The sequence below is a fragment of the Neophocaena asiaeorientalis genome, unplaced genomic scaffold (genome assembly GCF_003031525.2).
Source record: "Neophocaena asiaeorientalis asiaeorientalis breed wild unplaced genomic scaffold, Neophocaena_asiaeorientalis_V1.1 scaffold85, whole genome shotgun sequence".
NCBI lineage: Eukaryota > Metazoa > Chordata > Mammalia > Artiodactyla > Phocoenidae > Neophocaena > Neophocaena asiaeorientalis.
This window is the reverse complement of record NW_020174301.1, coordinates 6,391,549-6,412,148: the sequence shown is the minus strand read 5'-3', so window position 1 is coordinate 6,412,148 and position 20,600 is coordinate 6,391,549. Positions and strand designations below refer to the sequence as shown.

General features: G+C 49.0%; 1 protein-coding gene across 2 annotated transcripts in view; it reads left to right on the top strand.

Moving 5' to 3' along the window:
- GFRA1 (GDNF family receptor alpha 1) overlaps positions 1-20,600 on the top strand; it is a 201,319-nt gene that overhangs the window by 137,012 nt on the left and 43,707 nt on the right. For both annotated transcript variants that reach the window (XM_024756076.1, XM_024756074.1), the window contains one exon: positions 2,130-2,466. In XM_024756076.1, coding sequence (XP_024611844.1) covers positions 2,130-2,466 — 337 coding nt within the window. The remainder of the gene's footprint in view (positions 1-2,129; positions 2,467-20,600) is intronic.

The window sequence follows — 20,600 nt, the reverse complement described above, 5'->3', positions numbered from 1 at the left end:
TAGGCATTTCTCCAAAGAAGACATACAGATGGCCAAGAGGCACATAAAAAGATGCTCAACATAGCTAAGTATTAGAGAAATGCAAATCAGAACTATACAATGAGGTACCACCTCATACCAGACAGAATGGCCATCATTAAAAAGTCTGTGAATAACAAATGCTGGAGAAGGTGTGGAGAAAAGGGAAGCCTCTTACACCATTGGTGGGAATGTAAATTGGTGCAGCCACTGTGGAAAACAGTATGCAGGTTCTTCAAAAAACTAAAAATAGAGCTGCCATATGATCCAGCGATCCCACTCCTGGGCATATACCCAGACAGAACTATAATTCGAAAAGATGCATGCGCCCCTATGTTCATAGCAGCACTGTTTACAATAGCCAAGACGTGGAAACAGCCTAAATGTCCATTGACAGATTAATGGATAAAGAAGATGCGGTTTATATATACAATGGAATATTACTCAGCCGTCCAAAAGAGTGAAATAATGCCACTTAACAGATGTCTAAGTGCACAATACGGTATTGTTAAGTGTAGGCGTGACGTTGTAAGGCCTATCTCTAACTTATTCGTCTTGCATCACTGAAACTTTGTACCTCGAATAACAGCTCCCCATTTCCCCCTCACCTCAGCCTCTGGCAACTACCATTCAACTCTCTGCTTCTGTGAGTTTGAGAGTTTTAGATACCTCATATACGTGGAACCACTCAGTATTTGTCCTCCTGGGACTGGCTTATCTCACTTAGCATAATGTCCTCAAGGCTCATCCATGTTGTTCCCCATGGCAGGTTTCCTTCTTTTATTTAAGGCTGAATATCCCATGTGCCTTTTAGATACCAAATGCACTGCCCTGTCTTTTGGCCCCACCCGACCCAGCTAGACTCTGTCTCCTCTCTTGCTAATTCTCAAATGCTTTCATGGTCCCCACCAACTGGGTGCATAAAGAGAATGAAAGGGGGTTTCAGAACCCATGAAGGGGCTGAGGCCTGAGCAGGAACTTGCTGGGGATTGAATCCCACGATTGTGTGGTGCTTGTCTGCTGCCTTCTTGCTGTCTCTGGAGGGTCCCTGCTATACCTTATCATCAATTTTCCATGGACCATCTCATAACTTGGGTCTAGGAGGTTTTTCCATCACTTTGCCTTGCTTGGCGAAGACCTATATTATGGGAAATGAGCTTAATTTCCCTTGTCCATTCATCTTTTAACTTTTCCCATTAGCCTTGGCGCTGCCAGCCCACCCCAGTGAGCCCTGCCTCTTCCGTGCTTTCTCTCCAGGCCTCTCGGTGGGCAGCCTGGCAGTGGACAGCACTGGTTTCTCTGACAGCATGAGCACAGAGGGCTTGGACAGAAGGCAACATATGTTTTGTGAGATTCCTAAGGCGTATGGATTTTAAGCCCATTGAAATTCTATCCAAAATACTAACTGAATTTTTCTAATCTGCAACCTCAGTACTCATAGATCCCAAATTTTCTATGCGGTAAGTTAAATGGTAATTGGGGTTTGCAAATTTTTATGTAATTTATTCTGGTTTTCTTCCAGTGGCCTGTGAGCTAGAACTACAGCTTCGATGTAGTTGCTTCTTCCTGTTTAGAGAGCTAGCATAATATTCTGTCTTCTGGGCTCAAATAACCATGCAATTACTCTGTAATCATATAGTAATTAACATGTACTATGTGCATTTATTACATAATTACATTCCTGGAGGATTGCATGGCAATTATACTTACATTCAGCATATCATTTAATATGTTATATAATAAACAAGTATATAATTTGTTGCTCTTTTCTTTTATCCTAATTTCAATTTACCAACCAGGAGCTGGAAACTTGTTCTTCTGTTGCCTTGTTTATATGTAGTCAGGCAGGTGCCTGAGCTCCTTTGGCCTTACTCAACACCTCCTAATCATACATCTGAGACAATGCTAGGAGCTTGTGTGCTGCCGTGGGCTCCCAGCCTCTGTGCCCCTGATACTTCCTCATTGTCATGAACTCATTAAGTTATTAGCTTCAAGACACAGAGTCGATCAGAGCTGCCAGCGCTGCCAGGTGAATGGCCAGACCTCAATGAAAGCAGAGCAGCCCCAGCACACAGCCCTGTGATCACGCCCACCTTTCTCTCCTTTTGCAGTGGAGCACATCCCGAAAGGGAACAACTGCCTGGACGCCGCAAAGGCCTGCAACCTAGACGACACCTGTAAGAAGTACAGGTCCGCGTACATCACGCCGTGCACCACCAGCATGTCCAACGATGTCTGCAACCGGCGCAAGTGCCACAAGGCCCTCCGGCAGTTCTTCGACAAGGTCCCGGCCAAGCATAGCTACGGGATGCTCTTCTGCTCCTGCCGGGACATCGCCTGCACCGAGCGGAGACGGCAGACCATCGTGCCGGTGTGCTCCTACGAGGAGAGGGAGAAGCCCAACTGCTTGAATTTGCAGGACTCCTGCAAGACGAATTACATCTGCAGGTAAGCGCGTGCCAGCAGCCTGGTGATTAAGGAGGTGGTGGAGAGAACCTTTATGCTGCTTCAGTGGCCAGGCTTCTATTTTCTGAATTTCTGCAGGGGGGGTGGGGGAGGGGAGTCATTGGGATGGATGGGCCAAAACCTGACCTCTGCCTCCAGCACGAGGTTCTTCAGCAGCTGATCAGCCTTTTGTGCTGAGGAAGGTTCCCGTCTTTAACCTGAGGGAAGCTTTGAGAGATGCTGGAATGAGGTCAATAGGACTTCGTAAGCGCAGAGGGTCACCTGAGCCCAGGTGAGCTTGAAGGCATGTGCCCCCTCTGTTAGACTTGAGGGCTGCCAAGGGTCAAAAGCGTTAAGTAAGTGGGGTAGCAGGTGCTGGAAATATGGGGGCTCTTGTCATCAAGGTCAGAAAACTGGAAGAGAGCAGCGAGAGGGAGGGATAGAGCCGTGTCCAGCCCCCAAGAGGAGAACTTCCAGAATGCCTGGGTCTGCTCTGGGCCATTCAGTCGACGATGTGGCTGAGAATAGATGCCTTCCGTGCTTCCGGATCTCAGCCCCCATCGAAACCTGGCAGTGTTGTTGAAAAGAGTCACTTCCTTTTCCTTTTTGGCCATTTATTAATTTATTTTAATGTTTGAAGGACTCCATGAATATATTCTATGTGTGTGTTTTGTTTTGTTTTTAAAGCAAAAAAGCAATATAGAATTAGTAGAGGGAAAGGGAAGTTTCCTCTTGCTCCCAGCTGTCACTGTCAACAATTTGATGTGAGTCCTTCCAGAACTTTGGGTTGAATTCATTGCTGATCAGAAGCAAGTAGATTTTGATAAGCAGAGACTTGACTCTGCCGCCTGAGGCAATGCTGGTGCTAGATTCGGAGCACAGGATAGAGATGCAGACGGGGCATCATCGGACAACACCTGTACTTTGCCCCCAGGATAGAGCCAGGAATCTTCAAGTGCCATGGCTGACAAAATCCTGTGCACTTGATAAATGTTCACAGGTGGACAAGTAGATGAGGGTGTGACTTTGTGTTTGTTTTCTTGTAAGTTTCCCGTTTCTAGAGCAGAGGGCAGGGAAAAAACGGATAGTTTGAGGATTCTGGTAAGCTGAGTTTTGTCAGTTTAAGTTTTATTCTGATAGAATGGAGTCCCATTCTTTCCATAGACTAGCTCTAATAGTGACCAAAGAAAAATAAAAGTCCTTGTTCTCTGTAGAACTCCCTCATGCTGAAGACTTTCGGGGAGTAATATCCCTCCATTTTCGATGGAGGGATTACATCCAATATCCGAGCTTGTCTTGGGAGGAGTCAGGTGCTCAGGCAATGCAACTTCTCCAAAGACTCTTCCTCACCTTCACGCCCCTCTTCCATTGAGACCCTCTTAACTGAGGGCTAGGATCAGGGATCACCGTGCTCTAAGGATCCTGAGGAAGAGGCAGGACCTCCTCGCAGCTGTAACCTGGGGAAGCCAATCAGCCAGGGACTCTAAGAACGCCCTGCTCGAGATGCATGTGGTGAGGACAGGACCAAGGGAGAAGCTGTGGGAGCTTAGCCTGGCATTAGGGTGCCAGGGGACAGAGAATCTGAAGACCTGTCCTCTGAAGACCCCAAGTTCCTGTGTCCCTTTAGTCTTTGAGCAGAGGAATCCCTCTGCTAAAAGCAGGACTTTCCGGGGTCTTCCTTGGCTTGAAGCCAGACAGCCCCTCCCTGTCTCTACAGGAGACATTATCCTGTTCACTGATGGGTGCAAGCCAGGAAGCCTGGAGATGGGAGGCTGCTGTCAGGGGAGGGAATGGAGCAGTGCGTGAGCCCTCCGTCCGCTGGACCATGGCTGGCAGGCGGAGAGAGCATGGTGATGGAGCCTTTCCTTCTCTTCTCACGCGGTCTGTCTTGCACGTGCCGTCCAGAGGAGGCTCCTGACACCTCCTGTGCAGGCTCAAAGCCCACCGTGAGGGGTCCATTTGCATTACCTGGCCTGCTCTCTAAAAAGAGAGAATCCTCGGAGAGTTGGTGTGAATTAGTCGAATCAGATTGCTTCCCTGCTAAGCTGTGGTGAGAAACAGCTGGAAGTTTGGGAACTTGGTGTGTTCCAAGGAGGGGGCAGGAGGAACCTGCAGTCCTGTCTGGGGACCAGCCTGGTTCCAGGAACTGGTTGTGTTGAGGCAGCCCAAGTAGCATAGCGTGGCCTCAGCTGATGGGGCAGAAAGGAACAGGGGACAATAGCACAGCCCTCACCTAATGACTGACTGTGCCTGGTCACACCGAGGTCAGGCTGTGGTGACAACAGCCACCAGGCAGTGGGGTGAAGTCGGGCTGGACTGGAAACTGCAACCAGAAGCAGTCTCGGTGCTGCTGCCAGATTCCTGGCTCTGGGATGTTTGGGAATCCAAATCCTAGACTCCCTAGGGCCCTCCCAAGTGAAATTTGCCTGCGTGTGATCCGTGGGTTTTATACCGTCTCGAGTCTTCTCTGGGAAGGTGAATCAGTGACTTCCCCTGGTGTTACCTGTCCTTAAGTTATTTATCCCGTAATTTCTTTCCAGAGCCTGAGCTTATTACTCATGATTACCCCCTCCCTGTCAGATGTGGTAAATGTAATTTAAGCTGCTAGGTAGGCTAGCGGTGTTTTCTTTCATCAGGTTTTATTAGTCTTGTCTTTAATTTTATGCCTTTTATTGCATCTCGTCTCAATCCATCTCGGCGAATCCCTTGGAGTTACTACTACGTGGAACAGCAGCTGGGGCTTCGGCAGGGTTTCATGTTAAAGCTGCTCTGACCCAGACCCATTTGGAGGAATGGAGGTACCCCCAATGGGATGACTAAAGGCCTAATTTGAATATCCCCAAAGCGAAGGGATAGCAAGAGGGAAAATCGCTTCCTGAAAAGCATATTCTTTGAAAGCTCACATTTCAAAATGCTCCATTGCCATCTCAACATCAGGGACTATCAAAGAGCTGCTGAAGCTCATTGAAACCTCCCTGCGCTTAATGATTTCCAGCTCGAAGCACACAGGTTTCCTTCCCCAGGGTCCAGCGGTACCTCTGTGCAAAACCTCTCTCCTGCGTTTTGCCTTCAAACAGAGGAGATGCAACTTTAGCTTTGCCTTTTGACTTTGTTTTCTTTTCTCCTTTTCCCTTTTAGGGAAGTTGACAGGTTTCTTTCCTCTTAGGGTGGTTGGGGACAGGCGAGAGCTTGACTGTTTAGGCCTCCAAGCTTGCCTGCAGAAAAGCAAACGTGCGGAGGTGTTATTAGAAGGGTGTGATGAGATTAAGAGCCTCCAGTTCTTCCCCTGAAGCACAGTGTCTCCCATACTCATTGTCCTCCGGTTGCTTTCCTTAGTGCCTGGAAGGATGTCAGGTTGGGGTTTGGTCCTAAAGGAAGCATATTCCTTTATTCCCGATGCAAGTGGTTATATATACAAAATTTAAAGTTGTGCCTCTCCTCCTTTCCCTCAAATTCTGACCTCCAAGCTAAGCTCAGCCCTTGGGCTCTGACTCAGGGTGCTACAAATATGTTCATAGCTCTTTAATTTTTCTCATTAATCACTCAGGCGCCTCTCCTGCTCCTCATTACCCAAAGGGCTAGCATCTTTCTCTTGAGCATGCCCCCTCCTGTTTTCATCTAAGGATTATACAGTTATTTTCCAAAACCTGTTCTGCTTCCGATGCCAGGAAAAGAGGGAGCCTGAGGCTGCTGGCCAGCCGGCCTGACCTGTGGGTTTAGCTGCTGCCACACGGTGTCGCTGTTGTGGACAGCCCAGAGGTTGCTTTGTGGTTTGGTGACTGTGCCCTTCCTGGTCATTCTGCACCTGCAGCAGAGGTGCTGCATCTTGGGTGCAGAGTAACAACTGTTAGTTCATACTCAGCATGCAGCCACTGTTTCCCAAAGGTGCCATATTGCCCTGGGGGCTGGTTCCCACCAGAGCCAGCCCTCCAACTTGAGCACACGGTATCTCAGACTCTCCCTTTCCTGGCAATGTAGCCTAGATGGATTTGAGTGTTGTATTTGCATTTTCTCTCTTTTCTTGTTTTATTGTGGTAAGAACACAACGTGAAATCTCCTCTTTTAACAGGTTTCCAAGTGCACGATATGGCATTATCTATAGGCACGATATTGCACTGTAGATCTCTAGAACTTATTCATCTTGTATAACTGAAGTTTTATTCCCACTCATCAGAAACTACCTTACCAGGGGATAAGGAGGGGGGGGAGGAATACGTTAGGAGATTGGGACTGACATATGCATACTACTATATATAAAATAGATAATAAGAACCGGCCGTATAGCACAGGGAACTCTACTCAATATTCTGTAATGGCCTATGTGAGAAAAGAATCTAAAAAAGACTGGATATATGTACATGTATAACTGATTCATTTGCTGTACACCTGAAACTAACACAATATTATAAATCAACTCTACTCCAATAAAAATGAAAAAAAAAAAGAAACTACCTGCTTACCCCTCCCCCTAGTTCCTGGCAGCTACAATTCGGTTCTTTGCTTCCACGAGTTTGATGATTTTAGATACCTCATGTAAAGTGGAATCATGCGGTATTTGTCCTTCTGTGACTGTTTTATTTCACTTAACATAAAGTCCTTCAGGTCAGTCCATGTTGTTCCATATTGCCTTTTTAAGGCTTAAACAGTGCTTGGTCAAGGGTACCTCATAGCTTTTGGAAAGAGTCTGAACTTCAGAAGGGAAGGGATCAGGGCCTCTGCCCTCTGTCTCCAAGGCTTTTTGCCTAGCCCCTACCCCACCAAGATATACTTGCTCTTCCCGGTGCCCAGGCTCTGTATCCTCATTGTTTCCAAGAGTGGTAGCTTTTACCAAGTGACCAAGTACATATGGTTCTACCTTTCCCCAGGGACTAAGGATCCTATAATTGTATCCTGGAGACCTGTTTTTTTTGTTGTTGTTGTTGATGGTGGTGGGTTTTTTGGTTTTCTTTTTTGTTTGTTTGGTTTTTTGGAGTTTTGTTTGTTTGTTTGTTTTTAGCACAGCCAAGAAGATCTCCCTTGGTATAGCTCCAGAAGAACAGCATATGTAATTTTCAAAATTCTGCCCTAGCCAGCACTGCATTTTCCACACTGAGGCTGACCCTATTATACTTAGAGGAAATATGTTGTTGTTAATTTGTTAACTGGGACGACTGAGGAAACATGTCACAAGACCGTGCAGCAGATTTCTTCTCCAGTAACTTACTTGGTCTGACAGTGTTAGTGTACCTTTAAAAGGTGAGGAATGTATTTCCTTTGCTTGGAATCAGTCCTGTTTTGCACAGTGAACTGTGGCTCTTAGAAATCAGGGACATCCTCTGCTGTTTGGGCTACATTCCTGAGTTGAAAACTGGATTCTACATCACTGTATCCGGGCCTGTCTTGACATGTGGCAAAGCGCAGGAGAAAATGGCTCAGAGGATAATTAATGCCTAAAACTAGAAGGGTAGATTAATTTGGCACTCAATTTTATTTTACGCTGATTCATTCACAAATGGAAATCAGCAGTTAGACAATGCAAATACAAGTAGAACAAGTAGAACATTTTCTAGTCCATTTGAGCAGTTTTCATTTCATTTCATTTCATTTCATTTCGAATGATTACATGGGTGTCTTTAGCGATGCAGAGTGCAGAATCATTCGTTTTTTGTTGTTGTTTTTTTTTGTGGTACGCGGGCCTCTCACTGTTGTGGCCTCTCCCATTGCAGAGCACAGGCTCCAGACGTGCAGGCTCAGTGGCCATGGCTCACGGGCCCAGCCGCTCCACGGCATGTGGGATCTTCCCGGACCGGGGCACGAACCCGTGTCCCCTGCATCGGCAGGCGGACTCTCAACCACTGCGCCACCAGGGAAGCCCAGAATAGCTTGTTTTTTAATGCACCCCACCTGCGCAAGCTGCCTGCCCCCCTCCGGCCCCCCCCATCTCTTGGCTGGAGGCCCCCTGGACTCCTGGTGAGGTAGGGGGCTCCTGTGTGTGTACGGTGATTCATTAAGCAAAAAGCACGGACGTCCTCCAGCACCTGCTGGATGTGGGGAGGAACACGCCTCCCCGTGGATCTTCCAAACCTCCACCCCCAGCCTGTGCATCCACTCAGCGCCGGCTAAGCAGGGTCTGAGCTCACTGCATCCCTGGCTAACAGGGGTAACCTGAGCTGTGAATCAGGCGGGAAACCGCTGCAATTTGCTCTATCTTGTTGCCTCCTATCTCTTTCCTTATCTCTCCTTTGGCAGGGATGGGTGTGAAGCCATTTGTTCCTGCTGGAGCCTGTTGCTAAAAAACGCCTGTCCAGATTTACTCGGCGTTCTCACTCTCCCCAGCCAGCCCCTCCCGGTGCCTGCCCAAGCTCAGGGGCTCCACTTGCTTCCCCTCACCCCTTCCCTCACCTGCCCACGTCCTCACCAGAGTCACATTGGCCACTCTTGGCCCTGAGACAGAGAGATTCAGACACTCCTTTACATTTGTACATTCTGCCAGTTATTAGAACCACATGGACAGATGGAATTTTGACCACAGAACTGTCTTTTGCTGCCTTTGAGTATGAAAGTGGAGGGAAAAGGAATGGAACTGTATGCGCCCAGATAGCCCAAAAAGAGCCCCATATTTCTTTGGGGGAGGAGGTGTCATAGTGGAGGGTCTCAGGACCCACATTCAGACTGGGCCTCAGCAGGTGAGAAGTAGGGAGCATCAAGCAGAAAGAAGGCACTCAGGTTTGGGAGGACATAATGAAGGGAGTGGGAGGTGGTCTAGGGTCTGTCCTGGAGGCAGAGGGAGAAAAATTAGTGTGATACAAAGGCAAGAGGTTGAGGGCCTCCGGTGCCATGTTGAAGTGTTGGATTTTATCCTACAAGGGGCAGGGGAGGTGAGATATGATCAGCTGGACCTCAGAGAGTGCCCAGGTGGCAGTGTGGGGCAAGGCTTGGGTGGGGAGAGGCCAGGAGGCCAGATAGGACGTGCTTGCAGTGGACCAGATGAGGGGTGACCAGGAGGATAGAGTTAGCACATAGGAAATCTATCCATTCATCCATCCACCCACCCATCCATCCATCCATCCATCCAACCAGCTGGTCTGTAGTTGCTGTGCCAGGAGTAAAGACCTGGCTCCTCACTGGCCGTGCAGGAAAGAAGGCAGGTGCACATACAGTCATTACAGCCTGGTGTGGAGTCTGTGGTCAGGAAGGTGCAAAGTGCTGCGGAAGGACAGAGATAAGAACAGCCAACTTGGCCTTGGCCTGGAGGGTCAGCAAGGCTTCCTGGAGAAGCTGTCATCTGAGCTGGGCTGGAAGGACGAGAGGCACGGGAGAGACCACCAGGGGTAGAAACGGGAAAGAGGCCCAGGGCTGTGGATTTGAGGAAGATGTGGGAACAACAACCCGTTGACTGGGTTTTAATGATGAGAGGCACTGGGCCTCATGATCTCAGCCCACGTGGAGGAGCTAGGAACCAGCCTGATCTTGCTGACTCCAAAATCTGGCTTTTGTCATTCTTTCCAAATGATTGTCTTTCATGACAAGGATACAATGTTCTTATACCGTTCAGCCTTACCACCTTTAGTTCCAGACGGGCGGAATGATAATCCCATCCAGCCTCGGGTCTGGACGCTCTTTAGGGCTCAGTCACTATAAGACAGCATCAGTTTTAAAGATAGTTTTCACAGAGCGTTAGGACATAATGTCCATCACAGCCTCCTAGCATCACTTAAAACATTACAAAAGAAAAGAAGCTACTCAGGTAATATGTGGTCATTAAGTTCTTACTTTAATTTCCTTTTGAGCATTCATTGCTTATTATAGAGTGCTTTCTCTGTGACAGCTTACTGATTGCAAGTCATTTCTACAAACAGGAAAAAAAATCTTTCCAGACCACACTGGTTTTCTTCTTATTGTTAACTCAGTCATTTACTCAGGCACATTCACTGAGCACAGTCTGTCTGACCCGAGGGTCCTAGGTGTGTAAGTCATGTGACCGTCACCCAGGAGCTCCCAGGAACCTGGCTGCTTGGACTCCGTAACTCCCTGCTGAAGTGTCACTGGAGTTTAGAGTCCTTGACCCTCACTTCCCCCAGGCAGCAGATACCAGGGACCTGGCTGTGTATCTCATGGGAGATGAATTCTCTGCTGTCACAGAGCTACAACCAGCTCTACACATTCTGCCTTCCTGCCTTCTCCTTGCCCTCTGGCCGTTTCATTAATCATAGGAGAACTTCCATTCTGTGATTGCATCTTGAATGCAGTGCTGATAAAACGTGCGAGTGGGGGTGGCTGGGGGGGTGGGGCGGAGAAGCCTGGAATTGTTCCCAGATACGCTGAAGTGGGAATGGGTGGGGACTTGAAGGGAGTTTCTGGAACCCAGATTTCAGGCCACTTTGTCTAAGACCCCAATTGATCCCCTCTACTGCTTTGTGCAGCCTGTTCCTCTTCAAAGGGGACCCTTCTGCTCTGCCCAGTGAGCATTTCACGTACTAGGACCCGTGAAGTTCCTAGGCAGGGTAAACTAGCTCCCCGCTCAAGTCTGGACCGAAACCCAACCATACAGATTTTACAGTCTCTTTTTTTTCTTTCAAGGGAAGGGGATGCCTCTGTTTTATATCGTTCTCTTTTTCAAATGTGCTTTATCCACGGAGCAAACAGTGGGGGAAAGGGAGACCCCAGTATTCCTAGTGGGCTGCCCCCTTATCCAGACCAACATCCTTTGGGGTCCAAGGGCAACCCATGCTGGCTGGCATGCTGACCCCTTATGCTGAGGCTGTTACCTCACTGTCCCGGCCTCCACAGGACACAAGACTTCTTTTGATCATGCATGGTTTGCAGTTGACATAAGTTCCCATAGCCTGTGACCCAGAGCTGGCTCATTTTTGTGCAGGGAAATCTGCACCCCCTCACCGGGTGGCTGTCATGTATGATTAGAGCCCGGCTCTCACAGCCAGGCTTAGGGGTCCTGCTCCACCCAAGGAAACCCCAGACCCCCACTCAGGCACAACCCCAAGTTAGATATCCTGCAGTCACGTTGGCACTTACATTTCTACAAGGCATTTCCAACTCAGTGAATGGGAAATTGCTCTGTGATTTCCGAAAGCAATTAATTACGCAGAAAATTTTACATCCAAGGAAAACAAGAATTTAAAAGAACCATCAATGTGAAAAGTACCACACCAAGCTGGAGTTGGGACTTTTTTTTTCCTTCCCCAGTAACTGTCAATGTGTTTGTGAGTGAGGCGACCCTGGGCTCGCATGCTGGTTATGATAGTTGTAGAACATGGGCAGCTCGTGGCCTCAGTTTTGCATCTACAAAGGGAGGTAACGACTCCATCTTCACAGGGCAGCCATGAGGATTAAATGCGATATCTCTGCAAAGGCATCATCACAGTGCCTGCCACCTAACAAAGCAAAGACGCAATAAATGTTTTTCTTTCTCCCTCACACTTTCCACAAGTTTTGATCACAGAGGACAAAGAAAGCTTATGATTCCAAATACAGCATCCCCCCGCCATCCCTGCTCCAGTAGCAGACAGAGACCTTTAAGGCAGGATTTGTGGGTGGAAGGGGTAGATTTTTACTGCTTTACACTTTTATGTACCCACAGCATTAAGCGGCACATGGAAATTCCAACTCCATTATGAAGCTGTGTTGCTAAGCTTTGTACATCACCATCTTTTCAGTTGGCACCATTAGGGAAAAGTGGGGGGGCAGAGGCGGTGGTAGACAAAGTCCAGAGGTGTTTGGACCGTGTGTCATCTCAAGAGCATTTCTGTCTAGAATAAACAGTTATCAGCATACAAAGATACCCACTGAGACGTGGATGGAGCTGGCCACGAGTTTGTTGGGCCTGGAGTCCTAGATTCACTATTGTTTAAACTGAATACGCAGTGGGGGCACCCCTGGCAGCCTCATGGGACACGTGCTGCTTCAGTGACCCAGAGTAACTGTGAATAAAGGGTCCTTAGAGGTGCTTGTGTCTGAGTCAGTGATGTGAGCCATCCAGCAAAGGGCAGTCACTGACTCAGCCACTGAGTCTGGGTGGTTCTGTGCCATGAATCATCCCCTCATCCTGTTAGGGAGCAAGCCGCAAGGGGGCGGGCAGCGTGGCTCATTGTACAGGACTCAGGGGCCCAGGATCTGCAGAGCCAGGGACATTACTGCAGGAAGCTGTGGGTGACAATGATGGTGACGAACATGATGACGAAGAGGGTAACATTTACATGACATTCGCAGTGCGCCGGGCACTGTGCTGTGCACTTCACAGCGACTCCGGAAGTGAGGGCCGTCCTCGTCCCCGGTTCGCAGATGAGGAGGTGCGATCTTGAGCAACTTCTGCAGTCACCCACGTGGTGCCGCTGGAATGAGCACCCGGAGAGTCTGCAGGGCTGCAGAGCCCGGCTTCTGTCCGCTGTGCCCCTGCTTCGGGTGCAATGTGTGCGTCTCTTGAAAACCACCCACGTCACCTTCCTCAGAGTGTGTGGAATTGGAGACTGGAGGTGATTTTGTTTTTAACTCTTTATTTATTCATTTTAAAACAAAAATTGTAAGTAAGAGAACTTTGGATCTTGTCAAAGTAAGACTTAAGTGCCCCTCATCAAAAGTATTTCACTTCTCAGGGCTTCCCTGGTGGCTCAGTGGTTGAGAGTCCGCCTGCCGATGCAGGGCACACGGGTTCGTGCCCCGGGTCCGGGAGGATCCCACATGCCATGGAGCGGCTGGGCCCGTGAGCCATGGCCGCTGAGCCTGCGTGTCCGGAGCCTGTACTCCGCCATGGGAGAGGCCACAGCAGTGAGAGGCCCGCGTACCAAAAAAAAAAAAAAAAAAAAAATTCGACTTGAAACATTTTTAGCTACAGATATGGTTTGAGAAAGTTTTCTGCTTAGCGTTCTGGTGGGTGGTTGGTCCATTCACTGGCTCAGCAGGACTGGAGTGCCAGGGGCTTTGCAGGGCCTAGGGCGTCAACATGGAGTGTATGCGCACACCGCCTGGAAGAGGGGGTTCCCGACTTCTCCCAGGTGCTGTTGCTCCAGGGCAGCGGTTCTCCAACTTTAGCCTGCAGTCAAGATCAGTTTCTGATCTATGAGGTCCGGGGTGGGGCTGGATAATTTGCATTTCTAGATCAGTCCCAGTGACACTGCTGCTGGTCTGGGGACCACACCTGGAAACCCACTGCCTTAAGGTACGTTGACCAGGTGATGACCTAGGCTGATGAGCTTCAGCCTGTTCGAGGGGTTTGCAAGCTGAGGATGAGCAGCCAGATGGGCCTTGTGGGGCACCGAGACTTAGCAGGGGACCTAGGAGAGGCCTCACAACTGTGACTGAGGTGACTGTTATCCCAGGTTGGGGAAAAGAAAACACCTGGGCAGTTTCTCGGCTGAACTAAGGTGGGGCTCTGTTTGGAGGGCTGTGGGATCCACTGTGAAGGACTCTAAGGTCTGCCCAGGTGATAGCTCCTCAGAAACAGGCTGCTGAGCCATGGCCAACATGTATCTATTTACTGGCCCCACTGCAGGGCGGAACCGTGCCCTCAGTGTGCAGAGGAAGTAGACAGCCTGTCGTCCATAGGCTGAGCTTGGCCTGAGATTGGAATTCATTTGTCTGAGTTATGCTGGAAAAAAAACGCAAAGCAAAACAGTGTTTTAAAGCAATTATTTGAATAGAAATCCTCCTTCTAAAATGACCTTCGGAGCAATCTTTGACCTGAGCTATTCAAATAAGGAAAGCTGACATGCTTTACTCTGCTTTTCTTGTCACTATTTCCAAGTGGAAGCATCTTTGGTTCTCAGGAGGGAGTGTGGGACGGGCAGCGCCTATGGTGGGGCTATGACACGGGTTATTCAACCACACACGGACGTTCAAGATTCAAAAGTGCTATGATCCCATGAGCCAAGATCACCGTGAGCCTTGAGCTGCACAAATACATATGCAGAGGCTGTTTCACTCCTAGCTCATTGCTGGTTACAGGAGAGGACAGGTGGTGGGTGCAGCTGGTGGGAGGTCAGATGCAGTGTCCCAACGGGGCTGTATCTCCATCTTTGTCCTTGTCCCACTACAGCCACTGCTTCACACACAGCATCTTGTTTGTTTTTTTGTTTTGTTTGTTTTTTTTGCGGTACGTGGGCCTCTTGCTGCTGTGGCCTCTCCCGTTGCGGAGCACAGGCTCCGGACGCGCAGGCTCAGCGGCCATGGCTTACGGGGCCAGCCACTCCGCGGCATGTGGGATCTTCCCGGACCGGGGCACGACCCCGTGTCCCCTGCATCGGCAGGCGGACTCCCAACCACTGTGCCACCAGGGAAGCCCCACACACAGCATCTTGCATTGTAGGTGCTTAGTGACCCTGGTCCTTGGAAGGTTGGTGTCCTTGTTGAACCCAGCGCTCCAGACACTGAGCTAGGTGCTAGATGACCAAGTTGGAGATCAGCACCCTTGGTCCTGGGCGACTGGATGCCGAGGCACCTTTACGAGTCCACTCCACAAGCCTCAGGCCCGGGGCTCTCTCTAGGCTGCTCCTCAACATCCCTAGGCTCAGAGAAAGCAGGAAGGGGTGTTTTCTGGGTATACAAGAGGTGCCACCAAATACTGCCTGTCCACGGGACTCTATTCCAGGCTGCGTGGGAGAGCGCCCTCTTGGGGGAGCCAGGCTTAGTGTCCTTGTTCACATTGGGGCAGGGTGTGCTGGCCTCAGGTGCCTCCAGAACCCAGCTGAAGTTGTGACCCTCCTTGGCTGAGGGTCCTGGAGAATGCACTTGCTTCCCGTACACCTGTCCCTTCTTGTGAAGGAGGAGAGACATTACCTGCCCCATTACCTGCCTCACAAAGCTATGATTGGAGAGATAGGGCTGGCGTTGAAAGCACCCTGAGAGTAGTAATGGCAACGCTCATATCGGCCCTTCATTGAGCACTGAACTCTGTGCCAGGCACTGGGTTCTGGGCCTTAATCCTCCCACAGCCCTGCTCTTGGTGCTTGTGTTTCATACTTGGGGAAATGCAGAGCTGAAACAGCAGCAGGGGCTCTTGTGATTGGAACCCCCGGTCTGACTTCAGGGCTCACTCCCTTTCCCACTGTGCTCGGCACCCATCAGCTCCGGGAAGGGGCCCACATGTGTGTCTGCCCTTCCCGGAGCTGATGGGTGCCGGGCACAGTGGGAAGGCACTCAAGGAGATGATCCTGGCCAGGCCAGCTCCTGCCTGATGCCTCCTGTCCCCAGCCTTAGGAGTGGTCCCTGCAGCCAGGAAAGGGTGCTTGAGGGGCTGCTGGCTTCTCCCTGTGGGTCTGGGGAGCCCCACTTTTTGCCCCCCTCACTTCTTGATGAGGGGTGACGGTGTACACAGCCTGGGGAGGTGGGATGCTCAGCCTGGGCCAAGACGAACACGGCTGTGTCGTAGGACTGCATTTGGGCCTTACTGAATAGTAACAACAGATATTTTTTTTTTTATGCTTTTAAACTGCAAGCACTATTAAACCAAAAGAATGCCCACTGATTCTGTCATTACACTTTATTGGGCCTAGTAAAGATCACTTATATCCCCCTAAATCAGATTTCGGCTTCTTGTGTGCACGGTTCACAGCAAAATGGCGGCAAATGCCCCAGAACTAAAATTAAAAGATGGAACATCAGTTCTTTCATTGCTGTGGGGGTGAGTGTGAGCTGGAGAGTCTGTGGTCTTCTTTTCAAAATCGGGCTCTAACTCTTACCAGCTCCGTGATTTTGGCTGGATGTTGGCCTTTCTGAACCCCAGGGTCCTCCACTATAAAATAAGACTAACCTGGCTGGTCAAGTTATTGGGTGTTAAGTGACCCAGGCTTATGAAGCGTCAGCACAGTGACCGGCTCTAGACGAACATAGCTGTTAGTTTAGTGTCTGGAGTAATTAGACGTGGGCTGCTGTTTCTGCTCACCTGTGTCCGACTGCAACGCCAAGATGTCCATGATGAGTGTTGGTCTCTAGGTGATTGGAGCCATAGTGTGTGGCACTGGATTCATTCATTCATTTATTCACTCATTCAACACATGTTTTCTGAACATCTGCTTTATGCCAGGCATAATCCCAGGTGCTCACCTTCTCATGGTGCAGGCAGTGTATCATCAAAGTGAAGATGCGAAAAAGAAAGTGATGGAGGGGAGGTGTGGGCCGAAAGGCCAAAGCCACGCCCTCCATGGGGCTCAGAGCCAGGGAGGGGATTGGTGGGAGGGCTCAGAGGAGACCCTTGAGTTCACTGTGAATGGGTCAAAATAAGCCCTGTTTGCGTGGAGTGGTTGAGGGGACAGTTTATTAGAAAATGGCTTATGCGAGCCATGGAAAACAGCTGCTCTGCCCTACAGGGAAAAAAAAGGAGGAATGTAGTTTTAAATGCAGCTGAGAGCTTTAGGTAAAATGTAGAAACTGGGATGGTGGGGTGCAATGGGGTATGGAGTGGGGTGGAAGGGTGCTGTTGACAAGAGGATGTTAAACATGAGAATGGATCACTACCAAGAGTATGGATTTTCTGAAAAAAGGGGAGAATTATCATCTGATAGCAGTGGAATAAGTGATTTATTCTTTTGACATGTAACACCACAATTCCATCTCCCGAGCGATGCCCCATCTAGGAAGGAAGATATTAGGGACTAGTTATTTGCTGAGCTCAAAGTCTCTGTTGACCTTAAAACAACTTGCCTGGAAGAAAAATGACCTAGTGTGTATTTACTATTGAACATAATTTTCCTTAGGAAGTCTGAAACCCTATTAAGGATTAATAGGAGATCTTCTTTTCATATGTTTCTGCTTGAAGTCTGTTTGCGCAAGTGCAGGCTGTTACCATTCAGACATCCATGTGTCTTCCGCCATCCCCACCCCCCCTCCCCGGGCACAGAAACTAGGCTCCTTCAATGTGTGGAAGATAAATTAATATTCGGCTGAGCAGAGCTTGGAGCTTGGGGCTCAGGTACCACAGGGCTGTCCTTTGAGGGTAGGGGCAAAGGGGGGAGTTTTGCAAATTAGTAAAGTCAAGAGAGCCTGCGTAATTTTAATTTTTCATCTTCTGGGAACCCTTGAAGAAGCAAGGTTTGACTGAAGGAGGCCAGGCAGCATTTGGGATAATTTCTAGAATTTACCTGTGTTTCCCTGAAGTAATTAGAGTTCAATTTCTCTAGCTATAAACATCATGGTTTGACATTTGCTTCTGAGGCTGCAGACAGCACCTCCTTAAATTTACACAGGCCTGATGCCAACCAGGCCAGCAGAGGACATCATATAGGGATCATATGTAGTGACCTGTAGAATTGCCTTGAATTGTTTTTCCGTGGGTTTGAGTCCATTGTCCTGTAAAACTCATTTTTCTGCTTGAAGATGTAGAGGACTCACAGGATGAATCTCTCTTCGGTCCTAATGGAAGGTGGAAGCCCGATGTTAATCGTGAGATTATTGAGCACATACAGACCTTGAATAGGTGAATTAGTGACCACAGGACAAAAGCATTTCATCTGTCAAGTTATTAGCAGATGGATTCTAAGGGAAATACCAGTGTGGTCATCTCTACCCTTGGGCTTCATAGAGGTCTCAAGGTCAGAGCAGAACAGGAAACAACAGCACTGATGAGCTCTGTCCTCATCTAGGAATCTGGAACAGTTGTAAACAGGTGCTAGGTTCCAGGTACACATACATAATCCTTCAGGAACCATTGGAAGGACTTCCTGTCATTCTACCAGAGTAAATTAAGCTTCAGAAAAGTTAAGGTACGTGCCCAAAATGTCATGGTTAGTAAATGGTTGAATTGAAATTTAAGTCCTGGCCCATTTTCAGATTCCATCTGCAAAACCTTTACTGCCGTTTCGTAGTGTTTTCATTTTCTGTTGCTGCTGTAACAAATTACCACAAACGTGGTGGCTTTAAATGACACAGACATATTCTCTTCCAGTTCTGGAGGTCAGGAGTACTGCCCCAATCCCACTGAGCTGAACTCAAGGCATCCGCAGGGCTGAGTTCCTTCCAGAAGCTTTAGGGGCAAATATACTTTATTGTCTTTTGCCCTCATTCCTTGGCTCACGGCCCCTCCCTCCATCTTCCAAATCAGCAAAAGCTGGTCCAGTCTTTCTCCCATTGTATTGCTCTCACCTCCTTATCTGTCTCCCGCTTCCACTTTTAAGGACCCTTGGGATTACATTGGGCCCACCTGGATAGTGCAGGATAATCTACCCCCCTCAAGGCCCACAACTTTAATCACATCTGCAAAGGTGCTATTACCATGTCAGGTGACATAGCCTTAGGTCTCAGGTTCCAGGGCCTAGAGTGTACACACCTTCATGGGTCATTGTGCGGCCTCCCATAGTAGATTTTCTTCTGAGAATCTATCTTGTTTCTGATTTTCGGTATATCACAAATTGTGGAACTAGTTACTTCCCCCCTCTTCCCAGTGGTTTCTAGAAAGCACAGAGCCAAGTACTTAGCTTTCATCTAGCCAGGTGTATGTGTGCATTTTGTACTGACTGCACCTGTACCTCTGTCTTATCTTTCTTTGGCCCCAAATACCCTCAAGAATTTTTACATTTATTCTGTTGCATCAAAGCTACATTCGAATTCATCTCAAAATTTTTTCTGAAGCAAGAGTGGGCATAAGTAAATGGAAGCATGGTGGGTGACCTTTGCTGCCCTGGGTACCTGAGCAGTTGACTTAGAGCTCCTTAGATTTCAGGATGAATGTAAGGCAACTTCTGTAATTCACTCCTGAAGGTGGAGGTACCTGCACAATTCCACATGAAGTAAATTCACAACGTGTTGGTCTGGAGTTTTAAGGCGTGGTTCTACTGGCGAAGGATTGGTTGAACATCTAGATTTCGATTTCTTTTCCTCCTCGTGGCCAAAAGTCACAAAACTGATTACTAAAGATTCCCTGCAGAAATATAGAAAACTTATTGGATACGATTTACTCAAAGAGTTTTAGCATCTTTGTCACAGACAGCTGTTGGATACCTGAGAGCTTAATGATAATTTCATCATCCAGAAAAACCCCCTATTTCTCTTCTCCCTCAGTTTCTTCCTGTAAAAGCAAGTACCACCAAAGCTACATTTTCTGCGCTAGAGACGTGCTGTAGCACCGATAACACAAAACAACTTATTTGACTTGGCCACGAAGCATAGGGTTGTTCGCAACGTGTCTGTGCTCCCGTGATGACTTACGGTCTGCTTAGAGTGTGGCCATCAGTGTGTGCGTTGGAGAAATTTGCTGAAGGAGGGGAAGGGAGGAGTCCCAGCTGAAGGGCAGCTCTGGGGCATCCAATCAGGCGCTGCAGAGAGCCTCTGCTAGGTTGGGATGGGTTCCGTTGCCAACTACCATAACTTGCTTTCCAGATTTGCCACGTAGAGGTTAGTTGTCAAGCTGTGTCAGCCGCTCTGCAGATGTTGATTGATGGCTGTCAGTGTTCATGCAAGGTGACTTCCTGCGGGATGCCGAGATTGATCTGACGCTGACCTGGGCTTCCCTTGGTGGTGGTGGTGGGGGAGGCGGGGCTGCTGCAGTTTGATGTGATCAGAAAGGCTAAGGAGGCATCGCATCTCTGCCCTGCAGCTTGCTTTCATTGAGCCCTCACCCTTAGAGATAGACCCCAAGCAGGACACATGGGCTAAACTGATGCATGGCTCCACCTGCATTCCATCTTCCTGTGGGTCAAGCTCAGAGGACAGTGACCGCAGCCTCCTGTGACCCACGTGCTAAGCCGGGAGCTGCCAAGGAGCCAGATGAGCAGGGACTCCCCAGGGTGAGGGGCACAGGTGTGGGGCATTTGGTTAAATGGGCTGCAACCTCCCTAAGAATCTGGATGAGGCTGAGCAGGGATTTGGGGGGAACACGCAATGATTTCGCCTTGGTCACAGGGGCCTTCCTGTCCCAGGAAACAAAAGCATTAGGCAAGTCTTGAGGGCTTCTTGGACCTCACGGCTCTATTTCCCAACAACTTGTGGCCACGGTCTGGCTAAGTCACCAAGAAGCACATCGTTGGCTGAGGCTTTCATCATGCCGCCAGGAGTGGGGACCCACATTAAGGGGCTGAGGAACACAGTGGAGCTTTGAGCATCTGTGCCTGGGGCGTGCAAACCTGCCCCAGGGCCGGTGCTCCAGAGAGGTCACATTTGCTCCCAGGCAGCGGGAGGACCTGATCTTTCTGAAGAGCAGCCCGAGCCCCCCAGCT